At 67.9% G+C, this 27026-nt stretch overlaps 11 protein-coding genes across 11 annotated transcripts; 5 read left to right on the forward strand and 6 right to left on the reverse strand.

Moving 5' to 3' along the window:
• Positions 1–130: 130 nt before the first annotated feature.
• RHOBADRAFT_32502 (uncharacterized protein) lies at positions 131–1332 on the forward strand (the record flags this gene model as incomplete). The annotated part of the gene is made up of 4 exons (XM_018413034.1): positions 131–376; positions 463–696; positions 827–1075; positions 1144–1332. The coding sequence occupies 4 exons, from the start codon at positions 131–133 to the stop codon at positions 1306–1308; spliced, it is 894 nt and encodes a 297-aa protein (XP_018273950.1). The 3' UTR covers positions 1309–1332.
• Positions 1333–1519: 187 nt separating this feature from the next.
• On the forward strand, positions 1520–3791 carry RHOBADRAFT_32505 (uncharacterized protein; the record flags this gene model as incomplete). The annotated part of the gene is made up of 6 exons (XM_018413035.1): positions 1520–1769; positions 2111–2250; positions 2331–2714; positions 2931–3100; positions 3177–3308; positions 3385–3791. 6 exons carry the CDS (start codon positions 1520–1522, stop codon positions 3521–3523), a joined length of 1215 nt encoding a protein of 404 aa, XP_018273951.1. The 3' UTR covers positions 3524–3791.
• A 212-nt stretch (positions 3792–4003) lies between these two features.
• RHOBADRAFT_65820 (uncharacterized protein) lies at positions 4004–6250 on the reverse strand. The gene is made up of 10 exons (XM_018418785.1): positions 6023–6250; positions 5945–5957; positions 5711–5834; positions 5465–5635; positions 5330–5404; positions 5028–5257; positions 4597–4930; positions 4397–4517; positions 4273–4316; positions 4004–4196 (listed from the first exon to the last, which is right to left on the reverse strand). The coding sequence occupies exons 1-10, from the start codon at positions 6193–6195 to the stop codon at positions 4063–4065; spliced, it is 1419 nt and encodes a 472-aa protein (XP_018273952.1). The 5' UTR covers positions 6196–6250; the 3' UTR covers positions 4004–4062.
• A 211-nt stretch (positions 6251–6461) lies between these two features.
• Positions 6462–10905, reverse strand: RHOBADRAFT_50438 (uncharacterized protein; the record flags this gene model as incomplete). Its single annotated transcript, XM_018415315.1, has 10 exons — positions 6462–7401; positions 7478–7541; positions 7601–7684; positions 7772–7822; positions 7889–8025; positions 8097–8454; positions 8544–8967; positions 9033–9254; positions 9340–9687; positions 9767–10905. The coding sequence occupies 10 exons, from the start codon at positions 10903–10905 to the stop codon at positions 6509–6511; spliced, it is 3720 nt and encodes a 1239-aa protein (XP_018273953.1). The 3' UTR covers positions 6462–6508.
• Positions 10906–11383: 478 nt separating this feature from the next.
• Positions 11384–13084, forward strand: RHOBADRAFT_50439 (uncharacterized protein; the record flags this gene model as incomplete). The annotated part of the gene is made up of 2 exons (XM_018415316.1): positions 11384–11403; positions 11470–13084. The coding sequence occupies 2 exons, from the start codon at positions 11384–11386 to the stop codon at positions 13040–13042; spliced, it is 1593 nt and encodes a 530-aa protein (XP_018273954.1). The 3' UTR covers positions 13043–13084.
• A 396-nt stretch (positions 13085–13480) lies between these two features.
• Positions 13481–15035, forward strand: RHOBADRAFT_10501 (uncharacterized protein; the record flags this gene model as incomplete). Its single annotated transcript, XM_018411991.1, has 6 exons — positions 13481–13542; positions 13724–13770; positions 13850–14327; positions 14482–14670; positions 14806–14873; positions 14941–15035. The coding sequence occupies 6 exons, from the start codon at positions 13481–13483 to the stop codon at positions 15033–15035; spliced, it is 939 nt and encodes a 312-aa protein (XP_018273955.1).
• Positions 15036–16995: 1960 nt separating this feature from the next.
• Positions 16996–17215, reverse strand: RHOBADRAFT_11228 (ADP/ATP carrier; the record flags this gene model as incomplete). Its single annotated transcript, XM_018412034.1, has 2 exons — positions 16996–17090; positions 17158–17215. Coding segments are annotated over 2 exons (153 nt in total), but the record flags the coding sequence as incomplete, so codon positions are not given.
• A 219-nt stretch (positions 17216–17434) lies between these two features.
• Positions 17435–19013, reverse strand: RHOBADRAFT_64287 (uncharacterized protein). Its single transcript, XM_018418456.1, has 5 exons — positions 18986–19013; positions 18653–18657; positions 18278–18323; positions 17797–18024; positions 17435–17637 (listed from the first exon to the last, which is right to left on the reverse strand). Exons 3-5 carry the CDS (start codon positions 18319–18321, stop codon positions 17514–17516), a joined length of 396 nt encoding a protein of 131 aa, XP_018273957.1. The 5' UTR covers positions 18322–18323; positions 18653–18657; positions 18986–19013; the 3' UTR covers positions 17435–17513.
• Positions 19014–19501: 488 nt separating this feature from the next.
• Positions 19502–20271, reverse strand: RHOBADRAFT_40452 (uncharacterized protein; the record flags this gene model as incomplete). Its single annotated transcript, XM_018413712.1, has 4 exons — positions 19502–19678; positions 19830–19951; positions 20074–20142; positions 20211–20271. The coding sequence occupies 4 exons, from the start codon at positions 20269–20271 to the stop codon at positions 19502–19504; spliced, it is 429 nt and encodes a 142-aa protein (XP_018273958.1).
• A 501-nt stretch (positions 20272–20772) lies between these two features.
• RHOBADRAFT_50441 (uncharacterized protein) lies at positions 20773–24439 on the reverse strand. Its single transcript, XM_018415317.1, has 10 exons — positions 24378–24439; positions 23446–24021; positions 23250–23372; positions 23080–23177; positions 22241–23009; positions 22063–22168; positions 21904–21968; positions 21656–21816; positions 20939–21583; positions 20773–20815 (listed from the first exon to the last, which is right to left on the reverse strand). Exons 2-10 carry the CDS (start codon positions 23971–23973, stop codon positions 20782–20784), a joined length of 2529 nt encoding a protein of 842 aa, XP_018273959.1. The 5' UTR covers positions 23974–24021; positions 24378–24439; the 3' UTR covers positions 20773–20781.
• Positions 24440–25158: 719 nt separating this feature from the next.
• On the forward strand, positions 25159–26330 carry RHOBADRAFT_40454 (uncharacterized protein; the record flags this gene model as incomplete). The annotated part of the gene is made up of 3 exons (XM_018413713.1): positions 25159–25187; positions 25299–26271; positions 26307–26330. The coding sequence occupies 3 exons, from the start codon at positions 25159–25161 to the stop codon at positions 26328–26330; spliced, it is 1026 nt and encodes a 341-aa protein (XP_018273960.1).
• Positions 26331–27026: the final 696 nt, after the last annotated feature.

A 27026-nucleotide genomic window follows, 5' to 3' on the forward strand; every position in this document is an offset into this window, starting at 1 on the left:
CGCGACGACGACGACGACGACGACGACAGCGACGATGGGCCTGGCACCGACACCGAGGTGAGCACTCTGTCCTCAGCAGATCCTTGTGAGTCCCCGAGAGCTGACCCTGCCGCCCCCCGGCCCGCCACAGATGCTCGACGTCTCGTTCTCGTTCTTCGACCCTCAGCCGCAAGACTACCACTCGATCAAGCTCCTCCTGTCGCAGCTCGTCCAGGGCGACGCCGCGTCCTTCGACCTCGGCGGCGTGGCCGACCTCGTCCTCGAGCAGAAGCTCGTCGGCTCGACCGTCAAGACGGACGGCGGCGACGACGACGACAAGGCGGCCGAGGGCGACCCGTACGCCGTCTTGACCGTCCTCAACCTCAACGTGCACAAGGTGCGTCCCAGACCGTTCCCCCTTGTCCCGCTCTCGAGCTCTCGGAGGGCGCGCCGGAGCTGACAGGTGCCCCTCTGTGCCCGCAGGACCACAAGGCGCTGTCGGCCCTCACGTCGTACCTCCTCGCCAAGCTCCCGGCATCGTCCCCCTTCCACGCCGAGCTATCGTCGCTCCTCGCGCACCCGGCCGAGCCGTCGACCGCGGCGGCGCCCAAGCACGTCGGTCTCGTCCTGAGCGAGCGCCTCGTCAACATGCCGGCGCAGATTGTGCCGCCCATGTACAAGATGCTCGACGAGGAACTCCAGTGGGCCCGTGACGAGGTGCGTCCCAGCCTCTCTCTGCGATAGCCTTGTCGTGCAGGAGCCCGACGCAGTCGTGCTCTCGCCGACCTTGGCTGTCTCGACGTGCGAGGCGCTTACTGACTCTTGTCGTCGCACGCACGTCGCGCAGAACGAGCCGTACCACTTTTCGCACCTCCTGTTCCTGTCGCGCGTGTTCCGGTCGACGGCGGCCGACCTCGACTCGGACCCGAACGCGGCGCTCGAGGCGGCGCTCGTCGCCGAGGCGAGCATGCGGGCGGCCGTGCTCGGCGGGCCCAAGAAGAAGAAGGGGCGCAAGGGGGCGGCGCCGGGCGAGGCGGGCAACGCGGGCGAGGACAAGCTGTGGGTGTACCACGCCGAGGACGAGGCGGTCGAGAAGGTGCGCCCTCTCTCTCTTTCTCTCACGGCGTCGATGGTCGACTGATGACGGCGAACGCGCGCTCGCAGGTGGCGTCGCACAAGCACGTGTTTGAGTACTCGCGAGGGCGGCGGCAAGAGGACGGGAGCGAGGCGTTCGGGGTCGAGACCAAGGGGCAGCTCATGCTCGTGCCGTGGACCAAGTGGGGGGCGCTGCTCGACGGGATCGACAAGGTGGCGAGCGTGCCGGTGTAGAGCGCTGCAGTCGACGTTGCGACGAGTTGGTGCAAGCGAGAGAGAGAGAAACGCGAGGTTGTATTTCGCGGGAATAGTATTGCGAGCTGGTAAGCAGAATAGGCGATGCGCTCCTCTGAGGTCGTCGTCGTCGAACCGGGTCTCCTCTGATCCTCCGTCTCTCGCTCCTCCCCTCTCTCCGCCTCCCCCTCTTTCTCCCTCCCCCGCGACCATGTCCGACTCTGCCGCCCCGTCCTCCCCCTCTGCCGCTGCGCCGGCTGCCGCGACCCCGGCGAGTGCGCCCACCACTTCGTCGTCGTCGTCGACCCAGGGCCCGCCGACCAACACGCCCGCCGCTGCCCCGACCGCCGCCACCATCGCCAACAGCGCCAACCCGGACGCGTACGAGGGCATCCACCAGCCTGGCCAGACCGAAGACGACGGCCTCACCCTGCGCGCCCTCGTCTCGAGCAAGGAGGCCGGTAAGCTCGCCGCCCCTCTTTCTCCCCTCCCGGCCCCCCGAGCTGTGCGGGACGCGTCTCGGGCGAGTTGTGCGAGCTCGCTGCGCCGAGTGGGCGCGACAACGGGCCTCGGAGCGCGAGTCGCCGTCGAGCACCTCGCCTCGCCAACGAGCCGGAAAAACCGCCTAGCGCGTGCTCGCTCGCCTGCGTCCCGCGAGCTGCAGCTGGGCCCTTGAGTCGCACACGCACAGCTCTCGGACCATCCTGCACGCGCGCACACTCCGCCAAGACGCGACGAGACTGACCTTGTCCTCCTCCCCCTCCCTCCCCCTCCTCCTCGTTCCCCTCTCTCTCTCGTACAGGTGTCATCATTGGCCGCGGCGGTGCCACCATCGCCCAGATCCGCCAGGACGCCACCGTCAAGGCCGGCGTCTCCAAGGTCGTCCCCGGCGTCCCCGACCGCGTCCTCTCGATCGGCGGCACCGTCGACAGCGTCGCAAAGGTCCGTCCCCTCTCTCTCTCTGTGCCGGTCTCTCGTGCTCCGCAGAACTGCCTCATTGACCCTCGTATCGCCCCCGCCAGGCCTACTCGCTCGTCGCCCAGACCATCCTCGAGAACCCGGTCCCGTCGCCCACGTCGGCTGCCACGCCCGAGGGTGGCGCCGCCCCCTCGCCGTCCGCGTCGGCCTCGATCCGCCTCCTCATCTCGCACCTCCTCATCGGCTCGGTCATCGGCAAGGGCGGCTCCAAGATCCGCCAGATCCAGGAGCTCGCCTCGGCCCGCATGGTCGCGAGCAAGGAGATGCTCCCCCAGTCGACCGAGCGCATCGTCGAGGTGACGGGCCAGCCCGAGGGCGTCCGCATCGCCGTCCAGGAGATCGCCAAGTGCCTCATCGATGACTGGGACCGCTCGCAGGGCACCGTCCTGTACCACCCGGGCGCCGAGGGCCTCGGCGGCGCGGGCGCCGTCGGCGCTCAGGGCCACCAGGTGCCCCAGCAGCAGCAGCAGGGCAACGGCGCCTACCCGCAGCAGCAGCAGGGCGGCGCGTTTGCCGGCGCAGGTCAGCCTCGCCAGCCGCGCGCGCCCATGAGCGGCGGCGCGCCGGGCCAGCAGCAGCAGCAGCAAAGCGGCTTCCGCAACGGCGCCGGCGCGCAGGGCGGTGCCGGCGGTGCGCGGCGACAGGGCGGTGCCGGCGCGGCGGCGGCGGGCGGCGCGCAGGGCGCGGCCGGTGCGGGTGCGGCGCAGGGCCAGGGCCAGTTCGCGCCCGGCCAGAGCCTCGCCGGCACGGTCGTCGGCAACGAGAGCGACCCCAACTGGAGGGAGCAGAAGATCAGCATCCCGAGCGACATGGTGTACGTCCCGCTCCCTCTCCCTCTCTCTCTCTTCGCCTTTGCGTTCCTCCCTGACCTCGTTCTCCGACGCGCGCAGGGGCTGCATCATCGGCCGCGGCGGCACCAAGATCAACGAGATCCGTCGCCTGTCGGGTTCGCGCATCAACATCGCCAAGACGGCGCACGACGAGACGGGCGAGCGCATGTTCGTCATCTCGGGCCTTCCCGAGTGCGTCTCTCTTTCTCTCTCCCCGTCTTCCTCGCACTTGCCGAGGACGAGCACTGACCCTGTCTGTCCCCCTCAGGAACAACGAGAAGGCGCTCTTCCTCCTGTACAACCAGCTCGAGTCGGAGAAGGAGCGTCGCGTCCAGAGCGTCCAGGAGGAGCAGGCTCAGCAGCAGCAGCAGCAGCAGCAGGGCGAGGCCGGCGCCGGCGAGGCATAATCCTCCTCATCGCCACCTCGACTCGATCCGCATCATCGTCGTGATCCCCCATCAATATCCCCCCGCCCTCTTCCAAAACGCCTGGTCTCCCGCCTCGCCTTTCCTCTCTCTCTCTCTCTCGTCCTCTCTCTCTACTCTCCCTCGCCTCGTCTCGCCTCGTCTTCCTCACATTATCACCTCGCCCACCCGCCGTCTCGCGCTCCGCCGCCCTCACGGACCGCCTCCCCCTCCTACTCGCCCTCAAAATCCCTCGCGCCCCTTCGCCTCGCCCACCCTCAGGGTCCCGGGCTCGGCGTCGAGCGTGCGCGCTGTACGGTAGCGGAGCCTTCCCTCTCGGTCGCAGGGTGTTGTGATTAGTTGTCTTTGTCAATCCAGGGATCGTCATCCTCTCCTCTGTCTCGTCGCGTCGCTCTCGCTCTCGCTCTCTCTTTCTCGGCTTCTGTTCGAGAGATTCTCTCTTGACTGTCCTGCTGCGTCGCTCGTCGAGAAGCGAGCGTGTTCCAGTGTCTGTCGCCCCTCGAGAGATGCCCCGCTCGCCGTCACTCCTCCCTGAAGCTCTGCCGCCTGCCGCGCTCCGTCTGCGGCTTCTCGGCCGCATCGTCGACGGCGAACATCTTGCGTAGAGGAAGGATGGCGGCGCTGCAGGCGAGGAGCGCGATCGAGCACGCGCCGACTGCGGGGAAGGAGGAAAGAGGGTCAGTGCGGGAACGGCGAGGAGGGAGATGAACGACGAGGACAGGCCGACGCACCGAAGATGATCATGTTGCCGAACCCGTAGCGTCCCCAAGTTGGTCTGCGGAGCTCGTCGAGGGTCAGGGACGCGGCGAGGGAAGAGAGAAGAGGAGAGGCGAGGCGAGAGAGGTCCGGACGCACTCTTTCTCGACGGCCGACCGCTTGTAAAGCGCCTCGGACACGACGGGCATGAAGAGCGACGTGACGCCCTTCATGACCGAGATGAGCGTGATGATGAGGGTACCGAGATGCGGGTTGCCCGCTGTGGGCGAGATCGGTTTTAGGAAGGTCAGTTCGCCTCGTCGGTCGAGGTCGAGGACGAGAAGAACGAGCCGGCGCACCTGCGAGATCGCGAGTCGCCGCGCCCCACGTCGCACTCTGCTGCCCGACGAGGCCAAACAGGACCGCAAAGAGGTACACCTTGCCGAGCGTGTCGGCGAGGCCCCACGCCGTGAGGCTCACGAGCGCGCACAGGGCGCCGCTCAGCGCGTTGGCGAGCGCGTACGAGCGGTCGCACAGCGCGCCGGCGATGAAGCACCCGACCGAGGCGGTGAGGTTGAACAGGCCGACGACGAGGTTGACCGTCGTCGTGCTCGACGAGAACGAGTGGGCGTACACGGCGAGGTAGTTTGCCACGGGAAGGTAGGCGAGGCCGCCGAACGCGGCGCAGAGCATCTGCGAGGAGGCGCAGTGAGATTCAGTACGTCGAATCGTGCCGAGGAGACCGGGCGAGAGGGGCAGAAGAGGAGCCAGAGAGAGGTTGGGGACGCACCGAGAGGAGGAACAACGGGTTCCTGGCAAACTTCCACCCACCGACAGGGAACCATGGCGCTCGTCCTCCAGCAGGCCTGCCGATCGGCACTCGAGGCTTGATGAACACGATGCTGACCGAGAAGACGACGGCAGTCATGAGAGCCCAGATGCGACACAACCAGGGGAAGCCCTTGGTCTCGAGGATAACGTTGATGAGCCAGGGAAAGATGAAGCCGCCGAGACCCCCACCTGCGGGCGCGAGAAACGCGTTATTCCGACTCGTCGCGAGAGGAAGAGAGCGAGGGATGCGAGAGGACGGACCGGCAAAGACGACGCCGAGCGCCATACCTCGGCGAGCGCTCCACCAGTCGGTCAAGTAGACGAATACGGGTGAATCTGCCGTGAGAGGATTGTCAATGCTGGCCTGTGGGCGAGAGGAGGGAAAGGCGGACGCACAGATGAGCGTGTTCGAGATGCCGCACAGGACGCCTTGGAGGACGATGAGCTGCCACAGCTCGGTCGCCCAGCTCGACAGCAGCATACTACCGCAGCTGATGGCGACGCTCGTCCACAGGATGGTCCGCACCCACTCGGGGTATCGGCGGTAAACCGTGACGGCGACCACGGCTGCGGGCACGCTCGCTCGTCGTCAGTACGCTTGCGCCTCGAGAAGTGCACAAGACGGTGAAAGGAGGGACGTACGAAAGATGTACTCGAGCCCGAGTTGCGTCGTGCCGACCGCCGAGAGCTGCGAGACCGAGTACCGGCTCCAGGGTGGGTGGTTCTCAAGGTAGACGAGGGTGGTGGCGAAGCAGAACGAGTATCCCTGCGGTTGCACGCAGACGATAGTGTCAGTGAGGTTGTCAATGTAGAGAACCTCGACAGTATGGACGAGAGGAACCGGTCCAAGGGCGACGAGGAGGCGACGGAGCTCACCCAGATGAACGTCCTGCAGGCGGCTTCCTCGGTCAGCGCGAACTCGAGCGACACGAACAGAGAGATGTAGGGACGCACTCGAGGATCGTGGACGCGGCGATGAAGAGCCAGGCCGCCTTGCCGCCGTCGACCCGCGGCAGCAGCTGCGCGTTCTCCTCGCCGTCGCCAAAGTCGAACTGGGAGACGGATCGGTGCGGGCTCGTGCTGGTGCTCCTTGAGGCTGTCGTCGACGCTGCGTCGAAGCTGGCCATTGGCGCTGAGTCCAGTCGAGGTGGGGCGAGTTGAAGCTGCTGATGAGGATTTGGCGGGGCGAGTGGGCGAGCGTTGGCGAGGCGAGGACAACGCGAGCGCTCGGTGGCAGCTTGAGAGAAGCTCGTGCAGCAGTCGGACTGGCAGCTAGAGAGCGAGGAGGGCGAGGAGAGCTGCCGTCTTTTGCCGGCCGCGGTTTGACTACGATCGTGCCGCTCTCGGCAGAGCCGGCTCTCGCTCGCGCGCATGTGATCCAGCTCTCAAGGTGCTCAGCAGACCTGCTGCAATCACAACTCGCATCTACACAGGCAGACTTTACGCGCGCCGTGCCGTCGAGGCCGGCGCCGGCTCCTCCTCCTCCCACTGCCTGACAAGCCCTCGCCGCGCGCACCAGTCGAGGAACCGCGTCCACACGCCCGCATCCGCATCCGGATCGCCCTTCTGCGCCGGCGCACGAACGCTCGGGGCGAGGTCAAACTCGTCGTCGTCCCCAAAGTTGTCGCGCCCGAGGTCGAGGTCGCGTGGACGAGCGAGGCCGGCCGCCTTGCGCAGCGTGCGCTCGTTGCCGACGACGATGAGGGCGTCCTTGGCGCGTGTGAGGGCGACGTTGAGGCGTCGGCGGTCGGTCAGGAAGCCGATGTAGCCGCCGAGGTTGCACCGGACCGTCGACAGGAGGACGACGCGCTTCTCGCGACCCTGGAACCCGTCGACCGTGTTGACCTCGACCTCGCCCGCCTCGGCCGCACGCTGTGCGCCGAGCAGGGTGCGCAGCCGAGACGCGGCGTACCCGCTCTCGAACGTGTTGACGAGCAGGCGCGTCTGGGCGTAATACGGCGAGATGATGCCGATGTCGGTCGCGCGCAGGGTCGGGTTGCGCCGCAGGAGGTCGCCGACGATCGAGATGAGGATGTTGGACTCGGTGCGGTTGAGGAGCGACTGGCGGTGGACCGTCTCGGGGCCCGTGTGCGAGACGAACGCGACCGGCTCGTGGTGGCCGTCGGCTCTCGACGCCGGCGGCGGCGTGTGCGGCGCCGAGAGCATGGCCGACGTCGCCGAAGGTGCGCCAAAGTAGACCGAGTTGAGCGGCGCCGGACGACTCGAGACCGACTCGGCGTCGAGGAGGGCGCCGTTGTAGAACGACTGGTTCGGGAAGGACGAGATCGAGGGGCGCATGCGGTACTGCGTGTCGAGGAGCGTCGAGTTGACCGCTTCGGCGGGACGAAAGGACCATGGTCAGTTCGCTTCGTCGAGAGATGGGGAGATGCGATCGGCAAAGAGACGGACTTTTCGACGTGAGGAGGCGCTCGAACAGGCTCAGGTGCAGGCGCTCGTTCTTGGCGTCTTGCGACTGCGGTACTCGCAAGAGTGTCAGTGGGAGTTGGACATGTACGAGAGGAGGGGACGCACAGTGACGACCGCCGGTAGCTGTTTGTGGTCGCCAATGAGGGTCGCTTGGCGGGCGCCTTTCATGAGCGGAATGAGCGAGACGGGCTGCGAACGGCCATGCAGGCGTGCGAGTCGTCAGTGGGTGTTCGGAGAACGCGAGGGGTAGCGGAAGAGAGAAAGAGGCGGGCGCACCTCGGTGCACATGGCCGCCTCGTCGAGAAGGACGATCGGGAAGTCGACCATCTGCGGGCGTCACAACCTCGTCAGTGCGGGCACAGGCGACGAGGGTCAAGAGAGAAGGGGACGCACGTTGAGGACCTTGCTCGCTCCCGACCCGAGAGCGGTCGCGCAGAAGACGTCGGCCGTCGCGAGCAGGCTCGAGTAGAGCTTGTGCTCGAGCATGATGAACTTGCGCCACGCCTTGCGGTACTTGCCCTCGACCTCGGCTGCAGGGACAGAGTGTCAGTCGGGCACGAAAAGGAGGTCGCAGAGTGGCGAGAGGAAGACGCAGACGCACAGTCCTTGTCGTCGGCCTCCTTGCCGCCACCGTCGCCGCCCACGTCCCTCCTCGCGTCCCGCATGTCCTGCAGCTCGGTCCGGAGCGCCTCGCACTCCTCTCGCGCCTTCTCGAGCCGGTCCCACAGCGGGTGCTGCTCCTGGCGCTTCTCGATCGTCCACTTGTGCACCTCGTTCGAGACCTTGGCCGCCTTGCCGCAGCGCAGCGGGTTGAGCCCGGCGCGCACGAGGAGGAGGACGAGGTGGTCGACCGAGACGTGGGTCGGCGCGGCGAGCAGGATCGGCGACGGGATGCGGAAGTGGAGCTTGAGGAGGGCGATGAGCGACACGATCGTCTGCGACTTGCCCGTGCCCGGCGGCTGCGTCGGTGTGGGTGTGGTCGGTCAGTCTCGTCGTCTATCGTACAGAGAGGAGGGCGCGTAGAGTAGGAAGAGAGAGGAGGACGCACACCCTGGATGAGGCTGAGCTTGTCGCCGAGCGCCATGGCGATCGCCTTGGTCTGGCTCGCGTTGAGCCCGAGGTCCGGGTCGCCCGGCAGCTCGATCGGGTCGTCGCGCCGGTACCGCTCGATCCACGAGTTGATGAGCTGGTTCTGCCGCAGGACGTCGCTCTTGAGCGGGTCGACCTTGAGGTCACGCGACGGCTGCGGCTGCGGCTGCGGCTGCGACGACGGGACGATGTGCTCGCGCAGCTCGGTGCCCTGGAGCGCCCACTCGCGCAGGCTCGGGACGATGCCGCTGCGAGTGAAGGCGTGCTGGACGGCGGCGACCTGGGTTGCGTTGTGCGCGCGCTGGCGGGACGGGTCGAGGAACAGGTTGTCGATGGCGGCCGTCTGGAGGGCGTATGAGCTCGTGTCGAGGCCGATGTCGATCCTGCGTGACGTGAGAGAGAGTAAGCCGACTGTCGAGGGAGGGAAGAGGAGAAGGCGAGGACGCACTGGTACGCCTCGTCGCCCAAGGGCCACAGATCGACCTCGTCGAACGCGACGATGAGGTTGCCGTCGCGTACGTTGAGCACCGTGCCCTGGACGAACCACTTGTTGGCGCTGCCCGGCGGCGGCGTCGACGCGGCTGGCGGCGGTTGCGGCCCGGTCGAGCCGGACCGAGCGAGCCCTTGGTCCTGCTCCGAGGCGAGCGTGAGGCGGACAATCGTGCCGGTGCTGCAAGCCGACCTCATCGCCAAGTCAGTCCGTGTCGCAGATCGAGAAAGACACGAGAGGACGCGGGAGAGAGAGCTCGACGCACCTGAACTTCCAACCCTTGTCCTCGGTCAACTCGCGCCCGTCCTCGGCCTCAAAGCACGCGACAGCGCGCTGCCCTGCCCCAGCGCTCGCGGCTCCCACACTCGCTCCCGCCGTGCCCGCCGCCGCCGCCGCTGTCGTTCCCGAGCCCGCCTTGCGCCGCTCCTCCTTCTCGCGCGCGTCGAGCCTCGTCATCTCGTCGGCGCGGCTCGGGTCGGTGAGCCACGTCCCGAGCGCGCGCATGAGCGTGACGCCCTTGGGCTCGCGCTCCTTGGGCGTGCCCTGGCGCGCGAGCGACGCGAGGTACAGCTGCTCGTCGGCCGCCTTGGAGAGGTCGAGGAGGCGGTCGAGGCTGCGGACGATGGCAGAGCGGGTCAGTGACTGAGTCTTTGTGTGCGTGGAGAAAGAGAAAGAATGAGAGAGGGACGCACCGCTTGCGGTACACCTCGGCGTCGGGCCACCCTCCTCGCTCCGCCTCGGGCACGCGCACCTTCCACCCCCACTGCTCCTCTGTCCTCACCTGCGCGTACTTGGCGATGCGCGCCGCGTCGACGCCGACGCCGACGAGGCGGTTGTGGCCGAGCGAGACGGTGTCGGTCTCGGTGCGGCTGAAGAGCGGCGGCGGGCTGCGGCGCAGGTACCGCCGCAAGGGGGACGACAGGCGCCAGTCGTGGCGGGTGACGAGGGGATCTGACGCAGGGGAGGGGAACGGGTCGAGAGAGGTCGAGGAGAGGGGAGGAGGGAGGTAGGGCGCGATGAGGGAGGGGTCGGTGCGCTCGACGGGCTCGAAGCGGAGCGGCGCCGGGCGGCGACGGGGCGTCGTCGTGCGGGTGACGGCGAACGGGTTCGTCGCCGGCGCTCGAGCCTCGGTGGTGGCGAGCGGCACCGACTCGACGACGGCTCGCGGCGACGACGGCGGCGGTGCAGGTGGAACATCGGGCGGGAGCTGGTCCACCTTGACGGCCGACGACGCCCTTGCCGTGCGCACTTGGCGCACCTCGTCGCGCTGCGCCTCGAGCTCAGCCTCGCGGCGAAGGACGTCAAGCCACTCGTCCTCGGCGTCCCACTCGTGCGCGCGGTCGGCGCGGATCGAGTCGCCCTCGGCGGCGGCGCGGTACCGGCCGTCGACGTCGAGCGGGAGGACGGGCTCGGCGTCGTACGTCTCGGAGCCGCGCTCGTCCCACTTTGGGTGGCGGGCGTTGACGCGGTCGGCGGGTAGGGACGCCTCGAGGTGGGCCTGCCAGTCGCCGGCGGCCGACGGGTGCGGGTCGGCCTTGGACACGGGCGAACGGCGAGCACTTGTCGACGGATGAGGCGGTGGTGGTGGCGGCGGGTGCGAGTCGAACTTGACGCGCGAGGCGAGGGCGTGGGCGTCCCTCCTGCTCGAGGACGACGACGAGCGTCGAGGAGGCGGTGCGGCGGGACAAGACGATGCGGCGGCGCGGTGGTGGATGCGGCGGATGAGGTGTGGATGGACCGAGTGCGACGGCGTGGAGCTCTGTGCGCCGGTCGGGGCTCGAGCAAGGGTTGCTGCGCCGTGTGCAAGGTGGCGAGAGGACGAAGGCGGCATGGCGACGACGGCTCGTCGGGGTGCGCCGGTTGGCTGTAGGGGTCTAGAGTCAGTGCTGTGTGGGTTGAGAGGGTGTGTGACGGTGCGCACCTTGTCGTTGTCGAGTCGGGGTGCTCGGTTGGCGTGCGGAGTGGAGCGAGCGCGTTTGGACGCGTCGACAACACGGGCGAGGGCTGGCTCAGGGCAGCGGGTGCGGCTGGTTGGAGCAGCTGATGCTTTCGGGTGACTGCTGACCGTGCAGCTGTGCAGGACCGCGTCGGTGTGAGAGCCGCGTCGGTCGGTGTCGGCTCCCCCTTGTCCTCGCTCCTCCTCCTCGTCTCTGTCGACACACTCGAGGGGCAGCAGCAGCCGTCCACCGCAAGAGCCTACTCAACCCGCCCAACACGGCGAGCACTACCCGCCGCAATCCCGCATCCTCGTCGTCGTCGTCGCCTCATCGTCTCGGCTGTGGGGCTCGCTCTCCGTCTCGCTGCAGGCCATGCGCTCGTCCGACAAGCAGTGCGTCCCCTTCGCAGCAGTCCAGCCCTCGAGTCCCCCTCACTGAACCGGCTCCACCCCTCGCAGCTGCGCCACCTCGTCGGCCGCGCCGCCCCCGCCGCCGGCAGTCCGCCTTCCGCCGACTCCGCCAGAATCCCCCGCGCTCGACCCACACGGCACCTTGTCGCCCGCCCTCGCCTCGCTCCCGACCGAGACCCTCCACCACGTCCTGTCGTACCTCGACCCGCCCGCACTCGCCGCCGTCGCCTGTCTCGCCCGCACCTTCCTCCCTCTCGCCCGCGCCCACCTGTACCGCCAGCTCCACCTGCGCAACAACCGCGACGGCCAGGCCGCCCCAGCCGACAGCTCCGCCCTCGATGCCCGCTCGGCCGCCCTCCTCGCGTCGCTCGACCGTCACGCCCCCGCCCTCGCAACGCTCGTCCACGGGCTCGACTTTGACCTCCTGTCGCACCTCGGCGCCGACGACGTCGCGGCCCTCCTCGGCCAGGTCTTGACCCTGTGCCCGTCCTTGACCGCCCTGCGCCTCGGCGCCGGCTCGCACGGCCACGGCATCGGCTTCCGCGGCCTGTACCGCTCCCTCGCGCTCGCACCGCCCGGCGCCGCCGCCCGCCTGCGCGTCCTCGACGTCGCCGCGTGCGCCGGCGCGCCCCACACGCTCGCCATGCTCCTCGTCGAGATGCCCAACCTCGTCGAGCTGCGCATCGGCCAGTGCCTCCTCGAGGACGAGGACCAGGCCGTGTTTTGCGCCGGCCGCGCCGCGCCGTGCCGCCTCGAGACGCTCGTCGCGCGCGGCCGCCTGACGCCGACCGCGTTCGCGTTCTGCACGGCGTCGAGCGGCGCGAGCCTGCGCCGGGCCGTCGTCCCGCTGTGCGACAAGGCCGCGCTCGACCTCGCGCCGTTCACGGCCCTCGCCCACGTCGAGCTGTGCGTCTTTCTCGCCGGCGCCCCGACGCCGTTCTCGCCCGCCCACGCCCAGTTCCACCCGACCCTGTCGCGCCTGTCGCGCAACCTTGGCGACACGCTCGCGTCGCTGCCCGGCGGCGGCGCAGGCGCAGGCGCTGCGTCGTCGCCCGTCGTCGTCGCCCTGTCGGGCGCGTGGGACAGCGCCGTCACGGCGCCGCCCGGCTCGAGCCAGGCCGTCGACCTCGTCCTGCACGGCGACCTCCTCGAGCGCATCCCGCGCGAGGGCGTCGAGCGCGTCGTCGTCCGCACAGAGCTCAACGCGCTCGCGCTCACGCGGTGGCTCGCCGACGACGCGTGGTGGGGCTCGGCGGCCTCGTCGGCGCTGTCGCGCATGGCCGACGACGCGTCGACGACGACGAGCGATCACGAGCGTGAGCGCGAGCGCGACCACGAGCGGCCGCCGAGCCCGGCCGGGTCGACGGCGAGCGCGCCCTCGGTGTCGACGTGCGTCCCCTCGCCGTGCGGCTCGCCGTCGCCTCCTCCTACCTCGTCGCGGTCGTTATTCGCCCAGTCGCCGCACCGGTTCCCGCCCGACGTGAGGCACCTCGAGCTGTGGCAGAAGACGTCGTACTCGGGCGCGAGGCGCGACTTTCAGGCGCGCGTGCGCGAGCGGGTCGACGAGCGCGCGAGGGTTCGAGGCGTCGAGGTGACCTGGAGGACGTACGAGCGGTGGTGACGGTGGTTTGAGCGAGCGGTGCAAAGGATCGAGCTGTTGTTGACGTTCGCGAGAGCAGCGCACGAGAGGTTGAGCCGGCCGAGGCTCGAGCGTGCGAGAGTGCGAGAGAGCGAGAGTCTCGAGACTCGAGAGAGGAGCGGTCCGACGTGGGAGGGGGGGCTGGAGAAACGAGGGGTTGCGCGGTGTGGTTGGCTCGACGTAGCCGAGGGCGCCCGAGGGCAAAGGGGCCGGGCGCGCGCGCCGCGCGACGGAGTGCGACCAGCTCGGCCGCCTCCCTCTCTTTCCTCCAGCAACCCTCTCCTCGACCCTCCGGGTGCGTCCCTCCCTCCGCTCTCTCGTTCGACCGTCAGCGCACGCCCACCTGCGCCACTGTCCCAGCACACTCGCTGACCCTCGCCCCCCTCGTCCGCGTCGCCTCGCAGGAAGAATTTGTTCAAGATGGCCAAGAAGTCCAAGACGCCGCAGGAGTTCTTCGCCGACTTCATGATGGGTGGTGTTTCGTGCGTCCCCGTCTCTGTTTGCGTCGCCGGGCGAGCGCACAGCGGTGGAGCGAGCGTCGAGGTTGGGAGGGTCGACCACGTCGCACCTCCCCCCTCGTCTCGTCTCTCCCCCGCTTATCGCTCGCCCCCTGCCCCGTCTGCACGAGCGACAGCCTGACTGACATGCCCTCGTCGTCCACAGCGCCGCCGTCGCCAAGACGGCTGCTGCCCCCATTGAGCGCATCAAGCGTGCGTCCCCTCTCCCCCTCCTCCCCCCTCGGCCTCGCCCGATCTCGACTCGAGAGCTGACTCTCCTCTCCCGCAACAGTCCTCGTCCAGAACCAGGGCGAGATGCTCAAGTCGGGCCGTCTCGCGACCCCGTACAAGGGCATCGCCGACTGCGCGACCCGCACCTACGCCGACGAGGGCCTCGTCTCGTTCTGGCGCGGCAACACGGCCAACGTCATCCGCTACTTCCCGACCCAGGCCCTCAACTTCGCGTTCAAGGACTACTACAAGTCGCTCTTCTCGTTCGACCAGAAGCGCGACGGGTACGGCATGTGGATGGCCGGCAACCTCGCCTCGGGCGGTGCCGCCGGTGCCACCTCGCTCCTCTTCGTCTACTCGCTCGACTACGCCCGCACCCGTCTCGCTGCCGACAACAAGTCGACGGCCAAGGGTGGCGGAGAGCGCCAGTTCAACGGCCTCGTCGACGTCTACAAGAAGACCATCGCCTCGGACGGCATCGCCGGTCTCTACCGTGGCTTCATCCCGTCGGTCGTCGGCATCGTCGTCTACCGCGGCTGGTGCGTCCCACTCTCTCTCTCTCGTGTCTGGGTTCGTCGACTTCTCGGGACTGACCTCGCCCCGTCCCTCCCTCTCTCCTCCCCTCCTCCCTCACTCTCTTTCGCCCTCGACCACGCCCACGCCCACGCCCGACGACGACTCGCACCGCAACAGCTACTTCGGCATGTACGACTCGCTCAAGCCGGTCGTCATGACTGGTTCGCTCCAGGGCTCGTTCCTCGCGTCGTTCCTCCTCGGATGGGGTGTCACGACCGGTGCCGGTATCGCGTCGTACCCGCTCGACACGATCCGTCGTCGCATGATGATGACCTCGGGCGAGAAGGTCCACTACTCGTCGATGTTGTGCGTCCCGCTCTCCCTCTCTTGGTCTCGGCCGACGTTCGTCGAGCAGGGCACTGACTCTCTCCCTCTCCCTCTCCCTCTCCCTCCTCGTCTCCCTCCTCCCTCTCCCTCCTCTCCTCGACTGCCGACCTACAGCGACGCTGGCCGCAAGATTGTCGCCGCCGAGGGCGTCTCGTCGCTCTTCAAGGGTGCCGGTGCCAACAGTGCGTCTCCCTCCCTCTCGTCCTCGCCAAGTCTACCAAGCCTGACCCTCGTTCCTTTCGCGCAAAGTCCTCCGCGGTGTCGCTGGTGCCGGTGTCCTGTCGATGTACGACAAGCTCCAGGAGCTCGTCTTCGGCAAGGTCTACTCGGGCGGCTCGGGCTAAAGGAGGAGAGATTCCCCCCCTACCTACACTTCCTCTCTCTCTCTATCTCTTTTGCACGCGCTTGTCCCGTTGTTATGTCCACGCCCAAGACTTTTTGGCCTTCCACCCTCTCTGGCGCGTCGTCCGTCGTCGAGAGAGAGAGAGAGAGACCGAGAGGGAGAGCCTGAAACGAGAGAGAGCGACCCGAGCGCCGCACTCTTACTGCCTCTTTGACTCGTAGTCGTCGTCGATACGCAGAGAGTCCTGCTCGCCGCGACGCCGGATTGAGCGAGAGGAGAGAGCGTGAGCGAGAGCGAGCGGAAAGCGGTTCGAGCGGGCGAGCAGGAGACGGGGCGCGCTTCCCGCCAGGCCTTCTTTCGCTGCGTCGTGACGAGCTTGATGACTCACGTCGACTGTGCGAGACGCGCGGACCCTCGGCTCGAGGGACGAGCGTGCCGTCGAGAGCCGCACGAGCCTCCTTGCGCCGGCGGCGCGCTCTCTCTCTCCTCCTGTCCCTGCTCCTCGCTGGTCGCAGCGCGCTCGTCTTTCCGGTGCTCGTGAGCCAAACCTGACTCGATGAAGGACGAGAGCGAGGCGAGCACTCGAGCAGACGGCCCGACCCTCCCCTCCTCCTCCTTCTCGGCGAAGGTCCGTGCGCGCTCTCTCTCTCGGTACGATCGTCGGTTCGGCTCTATACTCGAGCACACGTCTCGGAACGTCCTTCGAGAGCTGTTTAGACTCAGGAAGCGCAGTACTGCGACCTCTGCAGCGACCACTTCGTCCTCTTCCTCCTCCTCGTGAGGGCGCCCGCACTTTCTCAGGCAGTCGTCGAACCCGCTCTGCACTCGAGCCCATGTCTCGAGGCGTCGATCGCGGAAGAAGAGAGCCACATTCAGGCAAAGCTGGGCAAAGAAGAAGACGGCGCAAGCCCAACGCCAAAAAAAAAAGAGAACCTGGCCAGGTAGCGCCGTAAACTGGCGGACAGGGTGGCATAGCTGCATGTTCGTCTTCTGCAGGGCGGCGGCGGTCACCAGAGTGGAGCCTCTCGGCAACGTGGTGCAGAGGACGACGGCGGAGAGCAGCTCGTCGCCCGAGAGCTCGCAACAGCGCACTTCCTGAGCTTGCACAGCTCTCAGTCGACGTCTTGAGACGTGTGCTCGAGCTTACAGGCGACGCGACGACCGCCTCGAAAGAGTACCCGCACGACTTTGCGCCGAGGAGGAGAAGAAGAAAGTGGTCGCTCCGGAGCTCGCTTCACTGGAGTTCCTGAGCCCGCACAGCTCTCGAACGACGTTTCGAGACAATTTCTCGCGTGTAGAGCCGACCCGACCGTCTTCGAGAGAGAGCGCCCGCACGAACGTTGGTCGAGAAGGGCAGGGAGGAGGATTGAGTCGGTTTGTGCTGGCCGCGTTCCCGCCCCGCTCTCGCCATGCAATGCGAGTCACGCTCGGCCCACGAGCACTGAAGAGACGAGCGCGCCGCGAGCGAGGACGAGCGGGGCGCAGCAAGAGAGAGAGCGTCGAGGAGGCTCGTGCGGCCCTCGACGGCGCGCTCGTCGCTCGAGCCGAGGATTTGTGCGTCGTGCACAGTCGACGTGAGCTGTCAAGCTCGTCCCGACGCAGCGATAGAGGACCTGGCCGGAAGCGCGCGCCGTCCCTGCTCGCCCGCTCAGGCCGCTTTCCCCTCGCGCTCGCTCACGCTCTCCCCTCTCGCTCGATTCGACGTCGCAGCGAGCAGGACTACGCTCCGCGTATCGACGACGACTACCAGTCAAAGAGGCAGTAAGAGTGCGGCGCTCGGGTCGCTCTCTCTCGTGTCAGGCTCTCCCTTTCGGGCGCTCTCACTCTCTCGACGACAGACGACGCGCGAGGGAAGATGGAAGGCCAAGAAGTCTTGGGCGTGGACATAACAACGGGACAAGCGCGTGCAAAAGAGAGAGAGAGAGAGAGGAAGTGTAGGTAGGGGGGGAATCTCTCCTCCTTTAGCCCGAGCCGCCCGAGTAGACCTTGCCGAAGACGAGCTCCTGGAGCTTGTCGTACATCGACAGGACACCGGCACCAGCGACACCGCGGAGGACTTTGCGCGAAAGGAACGAGGGTCAGGCTTGGTCGACTTGGCGAGGACGAGAGGGAGGGAGACGCACTGTTGGCACCGGCACCCTTGAAGAGCGACGAGACGCCCTCGGCGGCGACAATCTTGCGGCCAGCGTCGCTGTAGGTCGGCAGTCGAGGAGACGAGGGAGAGGGAGAGGGGAAGGGCGGCGTGGGAAGAGAGAGAAGGCGTGGCTCGAGCCGGGCGCGGCCTGAGCGCACCTCGTCTCGTGCGTCGCCGAGCAGCAGCAGCACCTCTCGCACCTCTCGAAGAAACACCTCTTGAGTCCCTCTCGCGACCCTTGCCCTCGCGCCTCGCGGCGCCCGACGCTCGACGAACCCTCGTGGGTGGTCCCGATTACAGCATCGTCTCGTTCCAGCGCGCGACAAAAGGACAGCGGCAGCCCCTTTACGCCTCCTCGACACGGACGCGGGCGTTCGAGTTGTTGACCTTGACGCCGAGGACCTTTGCCTTCTCGACAATGGCGACGCGCTTGCGGGCCGAGACGCCGTGGGCGATCGTGGCCGAGAAGCTGGAGGAGCGGAGCGCAGGCGAGGTGCGCGATGGCGGCGACGACAAGGGCGAGGGCGACACAGGGTAGGGCGAGAGGAGGAGGAGGAGGAGGGGGCAGACGAGGGTCAGTAGGCGGTCCGGGCGCCGGCGAGGAGAGGAGGGAGGGAAAGGGACGCACTTGTTGTTGGCCATCAAGAGGGTCTGGACGTCCTGCTCGTTGTGGACGACAAACTCCTTGTAGCCGTTAGGGAGGACGTGGCGGGTCTTGGCGTTCGAGCCGTAACCGATCTTGGGCATGGGGAGCTGGCCCTTGAAGCGGCGACGGACACGCGAGTCGATACCCTTGGGCTTGCGCCACGAGTCCTTCTTGGCGAGACCCTTGTAGCGGTCGGCCTGGTGGCGCTTGCTGTGTGCGGGCGAGTGGCGGTGGCACAGATGGCGAGGTCGAGGAGGGGAATCGAGCCGAGCGGTCGGGTCGAGGTGGGGGCGAGGGGCGGCAAGTGGTCGAAAGGTGGAGGGGCGCGCATGGCGTGATGCAGCGAGAGGTCACGGGCGTGTGGCGTGAGTGGCGGGGCGAGGCAGGAAGAGGGAGGCGAGGGAGGGAGGGACTTGGTGAGCAGGTGGTCGCGCAAGAGGGAGAGAGAGCGCGTGGGACGCACAAGCCGTGGGTGCGCTTCTTCACGATCTTGATGTTGACGGGCATGACTGCGAGCGCGAGTGCGCGTTAGTTCTCGGGCTCGTGCGGGGGCCGGGGCGGTCGAGGCGAGGGTTGGTGGTCGGGGGCGAGTCGAGGTGGACCGGCAGCATCTCCCCCTCTCGTCACGCGTGATCTCCTGCCTGCCGTCCCGCTCCTCGTGCACACCCTCCTGCCCACGCTGCACCGTGCCCGTCGCCGCACGAGCATAGGTTCCCCTTGCTCGCGCACTGGGGCAAAGCTGCCGCCGCCTCGTCTCGCCCGTCTCGCGCCCGAGATGCTGCCGCCGCATGTCGAGTCGTGTCGAATCGGGGGTGGAGGGCTGGAGGGCAAGGCGCACCGAAACTGCAACGAGGGAGAGACGAGAGGGGAGGGGAGGCCAGAGGCGAGGTCAGCGACGAGCTCGCTCCGCCGACAAGCGACGCCAACACGGCCTTCCGAGTCGCTCGTGCCCTGCGCGCCGGACCGGGACCTGCCGCTGTGCAGCCACTCGGGCCACAGGGCGACTCGACTGGCCAGCGTGGCAGGCGGGCGAGTCGAGCGGTGGAGCGGCCGGGGCCGTCAGGGTTTGCCCTCGCGGCCGAGGGCGACTCGACGACGGCGGCGACTCGGCGGCGGGCTGGGGCGCGAGGGCTCGGGTTGGGGGTGGTGTAGGCGAGAGCAGGCGGCTCACAAGGGGTCGAGAAGAGGGTGGCCAGGAGACGGGGAAACAAGCGAGCAGCTCGCCTCGTCCTGTCGCTCCTCTCTCCGGAGTCCGCCAACTCGCTCTCGCTGCGCTTCCCCTCTCGCTCGAGTCGCCTGCCCAGTCCATGCACCCCTCGTTCCGTCCACTGCTGCCTCCGTCCCGCCTCGGCCCTTTCTCTCTCGGACGCTCGTGGCTCTTCGCGCGGCTCGACCGCATCTCTCGCAATCGCACTGCGGCTGTCTTTGCGACAGCTTGTCGCAGCTCGTCACGACCTCTCTTGGCTCGAGCGATCGAGCGAGCGAGCGGCACCCGAGACTCGCTCTCCTCGGTCCTGCTCGCCAACGACGACGAGCTCGAGTCGAAACAACCTCGCACTGCAGCGCTCGCCCCCTTCCTGCGAAACTCCTCACGTCCTGGAATGAATAGAGACGGGAGCCGCCCTCCTCGTCCTCCTCCTCTCCCTCGCTCGCTCGCCCCCGGTCCTGCTCGCCCGCTCCGCACCGCTCAGTACGCGTCGCCCTCGCCGCCCTCGTCGCCAAAGCCCTGCCGCGCGAGGAGCACCCGTTCCCGCGCGTGCTTGGCCGCGAGCTTGGCTTTCTGCTCGGACGCGATGACGGCCGCGAGGTGCGGCCAGGGCACGAGCGTGAGCGCCGCGAGCGGCGCGTCTTCCAGGTCGAGGTCCTGCGGGTGCGAGGGGGGACGCAAGGGGGCATCGAGAGTGTCAGTCACAGAGTCCCGTGCCCATCAAGTGCACGCGGAGCGACCGCCGCCGAGCGATTCGAGCTCGACACGGCCGCGACGCGAGGAGGAAGAGGACGGCCAGGCGACGCACCACCTCTCCGAGCAGCACGACGTTCTCCCCTCGGACGAGGAACACGCCCCGCTCCGTCTGCGCGTACGCCTTGGTCGCCGGGTGGTATAGCCGCTCGATCGTCTGCGTCAGGACGAGGTTGGCTGCGGCGTCGTCGAGGTCGTGGTCGAGGTGTGCGAGGGGCGGGGACGAGGGGGAGGGGGAGGGCAAGCAGGGTCAGGGTCGGTCGCTCGAGTCGCCAGGGGATAGAGGGAGGTGGGCGCACCGTACTGGTCGTACGAGCGCAACACGCCGATCAGTTTCCGGTCGTCTCGCAAGTGCACGAGGACCTTCTCTGCGAGGCGAGGCAACGCGAGTCAGGCGCCCGTCTCGGGCAGGGCTAGCGAGAGAGCAGTGACGCACTGTCGACGAGCTCGATGAGGGCGCCCGAGGTCGTAAACTGGAGGTTGCCGAGCGGGTCCATCGCAGGAGGAGGGCGGGAGGAAACGAGAGGCGAGGCGGACGAGGGACGGCGGCGGAGCCGGTTGGGGGTATCGCAGAGGTATCCGGTGCTGCTGTCGAGGCGGTACTGGCTGCTCGAGAGGCTTGTGGGGCGAGAGACGGCGAGGAAAGCGCCGGCTGTGCGATGAGGACGACGGGGCGAGGTCAGCACGCCGTCTGTTGGAGAGGGCGGTGCCGAGGACAGGTGGACGCACTTGGTAGAGTCCCTCGAGACTGGAACGAGTGCGCCTGGTGCTGGTTGGGAAGACGAGGCCAACCGAGAGCTCTCCCCGCCGACGAGCGACGACGACGACGACGGCGAGACTCGCTCAACGACGAGCCGCAAGCACGACTGGGACATGCACTGCATTGCTGCACAAAGCGCGCTCAGAGCGCCCACACTAGGGACCGCCCGGCGACAGGAAATTCAGATCAAGCGCCTCCTCGTCCTCCTCTCAAGCCCGTGCACCCGCCTCGCCGCCGTCGCACTCGCTCACCACCCAAGCTGCTCCTTCCAGTCCGGCCCGCTGCACACGATCGAGAGAAAGAGAGTCAGGTCCCGAACGAGGAAAGCCATGCTCGACGGCGCCAGGGAGGGAGGGAACGAGAAGGAGAGAGAGGGAGCACACAGGGAAAGCCGATGAACTCACTAGTCCCGCTCCATGCGATCGTGCATGGCCTGGATGTCGCGGTCGACCTCGGCGGCCGTCTTGCGGTCCGACGACTGGCGCTGCATCGGCGGCGGCGGCGGAAGAGGAGGTGCGGCGCCCGGTGTCGCCGACGCCGCCGTCGCCGTCGAGGTCGGCCTCGCCGCTGCAGGACGCTCGTCCTCGTCGTCCGAGCTGAGCGTCAGGTCGACGACCTCGCGCCGCCTCGCGCCGCCACCACCGCCGAGCGGCGTGCTGCTCCCGCCCGTCCCGACGCTCCCCTGCCCTCCTGCGCCGCCGGCCCCGCCCCAGTCGACCCTCCTGCGCTTGGCGAGCGGCGCGTCGCTGTCGTCCGACTCGTCGTCCGAGAGGAGCACGAGCTCGCCGTCGGCGCGCTGCTTGCCCTTGTCGCTCGCCGACCCGCCCGCACCGCCTGCGCCGCCTGCGCCGCCGCTCCCGGGCGTCCCGCGCCCGTCGCCGACACCGTTCCCGACGGGCGTGTTGCGGCCCGACGCGGTGGCCGACACGAGCGACGAGCGCGGCTTGGCCGTGCCGAGCTTGTCGTTGTCCGAGCGCCAGGTGCCGTCCGGCTCGACCGTGACGGCGTCGACGGCCGACGAGCACACCTTGAGGATGTCCTCGAAGTAGCTGTCGCAGAGAGGCACGAGGTCAGGAACGGGTGCGCCGTCGAGAAGGACGAGGCGCAGGACGAGGACGGACCCATCGACGACAATGTCCTCGACCTTGAGCGTCTTGGAGCAGATCGGGCACTGCCACTGGGGCGTCTGCTCGTTGACCTCGAACCAGGTCGTTGCGTCGAAGCATGCGATGTGCTCGCAGTGCGCCGAGCGGATCGGGATCTCGATGCGCGTGTAGGCGAGCTGCGGCGGGCGAGGTGGCAGGGGAAGGACGGCGAGTCAGGGACCGAGTGACGCCGCCGCCGCGAGAGGTGAGGCGAGGAGACGCACCGGATCACGCAGCGACACGCCGAGTGCGCTCGCGTCGACGTCCTCGTCAGAGTTGATGGCGATGACTGCGAGCGGCGAGAGAGGGGCCAGGGTCAGTGCTGGGCACTCGGCTCGACTGGCGCCCTCGACGACGACCGAGTGGGGGAGAGTGGGACGTACTGCTCTGGATGACCTCCTCCTTGGACTTGGTCTTGCCCGCCTTGACGCGGTTGACGACCTTGTCGACGGGCGTGTACTCGACGAGGTACGCGATGAGGTAGTACACCTGGAGGGACGTGCGGCAAGGTCAGGTCGGGCGCGAGGACGACAAAGAGGGAGAGGGAGAGACGGGGCGCACCTTTTCCGTGTTGATGTAGTGGACCTCGGCGCGGTTGGGCGCGCCCGGCGTGAGCGCGATGGTCGTGCCCTTTGCCGGGCTCAGGTGGACCGGCGGCGCCGTGCCCGGCTGCTTCTTGATGCCCTTGGTGTTGGCGGCGATCGTGACGCCGTTGATCTTGATCTCGCACACGCCCGGGTACTCGACCGGCGCCGGGAACTGGTTGACGTGCGAGCGCATCTGGTTGTAGTTTGTGTCGCTCGTGCAGTACAGGCGGACCTGGTACTGCGGGTTGCTCGGCGACTCGTTGCTCTTGACGAGGAGCGTGCGCTGCGCCTCGGTGAGCGTGATCGGGCACACGGCCGTCTTGCGGTCGCCCGGCGCCGCCTTGGGCATCGACACGACCGGCGACACGAACTTGTCGATGCGGAAGAACGGCGACGGGCGGAACCGGATCGGGACGTCGTCGGCAACGCGCCCGTAGCCGTTGACGGCCGTCGCCGCCGCCGCCGCCGCCGCACCCGTGCCGTACGCGCCGGCACCGCCGAAGCGAGGCGTGGGCAGGTTGTTGCTCGCCGCCGCCGCCGAGGTTGACGCACTTGCGCGTGCCGCAGCAGCAGCACCTGCCGCACCTGGGGCCGGCGCGCCGTATCCGCCGCCGTGAGCCGCCGCGCCGTAAGCGGGCGCGCCGTACGCGTTGACGGCGGCCGCGGTCGAGGTCGACGCGCCGTAGTTGCCGTAGCCGGCGTTGGCGTTGTAGTAGCCGCCGACAGGAGCGAGGTTGGTCGAGCTGCAGGACGAGGCGGCGTGAGCTGGCTGTGGGAGGTGCGCCGCGAGGAAGAGAGAAGGGCACGACGGACCCGACCTTTGCTGCCGAAATGGCGGCCCGCATCGTCTGGAAGCGCGTCTTGTCCGGCTTGCCGAACTCGAACGCGAGCTGGTTGGCGAGGGCGCTGTACTGCGAGCGTGTGGCGAGGAGGGTGAGCAATGATGGCTCGGGAGGGCGGAAGAGGCTGCGAGCGGGACGCACGAGGTCGTTCTTCTTGCCCGAGACGCGCATGTGCAACGACAGGTGCTGGTTCGTGTTGCGGATCGCGAGCTTGAGCTTGTCGACCGTCATGTGGGCGAGGTCGGCCTCGGCCTGGGCGCGGTGCTGCGGGCGGGATGAGCGAGGTGAGCGACGAGGACGCGGTCGGCAGAAGAGAGGAGAGAGGGTGCCGACGCACTGCGTGGTCGGTGGCAGACATCGGGTTGATCTTGTGGGCCCAGTAGCGTAGAGCGCTCAACTGGAGGTCGGTGAGAGGCGAGTCGGCGCGCGAGAAGTCGTCTCGGTCGCGGTGCTGGGACGAGTCGGACGAGGTGGTGCGACCTTGCGATGCGGTGGACGTCGCCGAGCTCGAGCGCGACGGGTACAGCGAGGGGAGCTGAGGCGAGCGAGAAACGGCCGACGAGGGCTGCTGGTGCTGGTGGGGGCGGCCGAGGGGGGTTGTCGGCGGCGCGAGGCGGTTACCGTGCTGGTCGGCGTACGACGGGGCGGTGTAGCCCGAGTGGTAGTGGGGCGGGAAGGCGGGCGCGTACGGGTTGGCGAGGCGGAGGAAAGGTGCTGGCGGAGGAGGAGCGACGGCTTGAGGCGTCCAAGACGGGGCTTGTCCGGCGTAGGTCGAGAAGGCGGTCGAGTAGCGGAGAGGTGGGAGAGGAGGGAGCTGGCCTTGAGGGTCACGAGGGTCGTAGTAGGGCGGGCCGTGGGGTTGCATGCGACGGCGACACCGCCGAGTCGAGGAGGAAGAGGTGCAGGCGTCGAGCTGTTTCGAGGGGCCCCGAGTGTCAGTGCTGCCCTCCTTGAGCTGCAGTCGAGGGCTGCAGTGCTGCTTGTCCGCCTCCGAGCGGCACCAGAGCCTCGGCGGCGCCCTCTGGACGCGACGAACGCGGGAGGGGGAGGGCAAGCCGGACTCGCTGCAAGGACGGTCGACCAGCGCCTCGTAGCAGCTCGTGCGGGCTCCTGCTAGACCGCCTGCTACCCTCCCAGCGCGCCCGAGCCCGGCGCGCGACGATGAGGCGACCGACCGCCACCGCGAGCCGTGTCGACCCTCGTTTGACGTGATCGCCTCGACTGCGATGCACGCGCGTGCGACAGAGCGAGAGAAAGAGGCAGACTCACAGCGTGCGAGATGCGGCTTGGTCTGGCCGAGCAGTGGATGCCGAGCTGGACGAGGGAGCTCTGGAGGCGGGGTTCGAGCCGGTGTCAGCCGTCGCGAGGCGGCGCGACGAGGTGCTCGAGGGGGCGAGGACGGACCTTGGCAGTCGACAGAGCGAGCCACTGCGTCTAGCAGGGCGAGCGAGAGAGCACGGACGAGCTGGGCCCTGTGCTCGTCGTCCGACCCCTCGTCTCGCCGCTCTCTCGCGACGATGACTACCTTGGCGCCCTCTGACGGTACCGCCGACCGAGCGCATGCGTCGACATCGTCCTCCTGATCGACACCAGCACCACGCCCGCAGCCCCCGAGTCGAGTGATCGTCCTCTCGCCTCGCGACTCGCACGAGCGCGCTCTCGCACAGCGCTACCGAGCGAGCAAACTCTCGCGAGGACCAGGTCGCCCCACAGCTCGCACGGGCGAGCGCGCAGGGTCAAACTTTGCCGTTGCCAACGAGCGCGGTCGCTTTCAAAAGCCGGCTCCCGCTCCCGCCGCCGCTCCTCGAGGACTCGCTCGAGCTCTCCTGAGCGCGAAGGTCTGGCTACAACGGTCGGTAGATCCTCGCTGCGCTATCGGCATCAATCGCGCGCGGTGCCGACTTTGGCCTGAGGGCGATTTCAGCTGCTCGTCCGCCGCCTCTCTCCCGCCCTCACTCTCTCCCTCTCTCTCCCTCTCCCTCCCTCTCTCCCCCAGTCCAGCTCATCCCGTGTCTTTCTTAGCGACCGCTCCTTGCCTAGCTGTGTAGACATGGCTCGCGCTCGCTCCACCTCGTGCTCGTGAGTCCCCCTCCTCGTCCTCCTCCTCCTTCCTCCCCTCGCCTCCCTCCCTTCCTCCCCTCGGCGCAACACCCAGCTTACGCAGGCTTCTGCCCTACTTTGCACTCGCAGGTCGTCCCCCGGCAGGCCCGACAAGCCCGTCGTCGCCCTCGCCGCTCAAGCGCCAAGCCGTCCCGCCTCGACGCCCCACTACCAGCGCGCCCGGTCGCGCTCCCTCTCGGGCCAGAGCCTCGTCCGCATCGTGAGCCAAGTCGCCTCGGCCTCGTCCAGCACGGGCAGCCGCGGCGTGAGGTCCACCTCGCCCGAGCTCGTCGAGATGGTCACCCCGACCACTTCGTCCTCGAGCCTCGAACCTGACGACCCTCAGCAGCGCCTCCCCGTCCACGTCACGCACCAGTGGGTCCTCCAGCCGATCCTCGCAGGCCCGACTCGTCCCGATGGCGCCCTTTCGCCCTCGACCACGCCGTCGAAGGTACAGCACGCCCGCTTCCCACCCGCGTCCACCTACCCGCCGCGTTACCCCTCGCCGTACGCGCCCCGCACCAGCCCCGAGTTTGTCGACACCTCGACCACCGCGTGGCCGCCGTACCCGACCCCGCCCTTCACGTCGGGCTTGCCCGGCGCGAGCCCGTACCCGTCGCCGGACGCCTATCCGCTCAGCTCGTTCCCGTTCCCGGCCGTCTACGACAGCTACGAGGCGCACGTCGAGCCGTACGCGCCTTACGGTCCGACCACGGCCTCGCCGCCGTTCTACACGCACTACCCGCCGCCGGCGTGCGTCCCGTACGGCCCGACCTCGACGCCCTTCTTCGACCCGCCAACGACGCCCGTCCTTCCGCTCTCGCCGCCGACCCACTACGTCCCTCGTCCCGACATCGGTCACCCTCGTCGCGGCAGTGCGCCCGCCGTCGTCGCCGGTCCAGCTCCGTCGGGCTCGCCGGCGCTCGGCCTCGGCTTCGGCGGCGGCGTCGGGCAGCGCAGCCCTCGCACGGCTCGAGGCGGGTCGCCGAGCCTGCGCGACCTCCTCGACAGCGGCGAGCACATCCCGAGCCGAGGCAGGGTCAAGTTCTTCAACGCGCGCAAGGTGAGCCCTCGTCGTCCCACCTCGTCCTCCCCCAGGACGATAACTGTACCTGCACCTGAAAGGGTTGGTGCGTGCCTTGCCATGAGGTTCCCTCCCGGGAATGCGTGCGGGTAGGCAGGGATACGCGGAGGCATTCCCGGCAGTCCACCGAACTGTTCATGGAAAAAAGTAACGTTAACACCAACGAACATTGTCCAGAAGTGGATGTGTGCTAATTGCTCGTTGCAAGTTTTACCAATGATCTTAGGTCCCCAGAACTGGATCCAACGAACATTCCAAATACTGCTCCCATTGTAAGAACGTCGAGGAAGTGAGACACCACTTAATATGTATCGTGGATTGCAACGTCTAAAGAACCGTTAGCAAAGATAACTCCTGTAATACCTCCAATTGTGAATAGTGCAATGACTCCTAATGCGAATACGATTGGGGCAGTGTATCGTACTGATCCAGCGTAACATGAAACTAGGCGTGACAGGATTTTACTTCCTGTCGGAACGGCCATGACTATTGTGGCCTCAGTGAACTCACCCTCGAGTATCAACGTCAAGTCCTACAGCTAACATGTGGTCACTCTCAAACGATGAATCCGAAAATTCCACACCCGCCATAACGTACACGATTCCTCAGTATCCGACTACCGCGTTTATCTGAGAATGTTGCACTACGAGAGATACGATTGCGGACTATCGGATGAACAGATGAAGACCTCTGGGTGTACGACGAGCATGACAGGTGTTGGAATAGGATTGGGT

This window comes from Rhodotorula graminis (genome assembly GCF_001329695.1).
Source record: "Rhodotorula graminis WP1 unplaced genomic scaffold RHOBAscaffold_1, whole genome shotgun sequence".
NCBI classification, from domain to species: Eukaryota; Fungi; Basidiomycota; class Microbotryomycetes; order Sporidiobolales; family Sporidiobolaceae; genus Rhodotorula; species Rhodotorula graminis.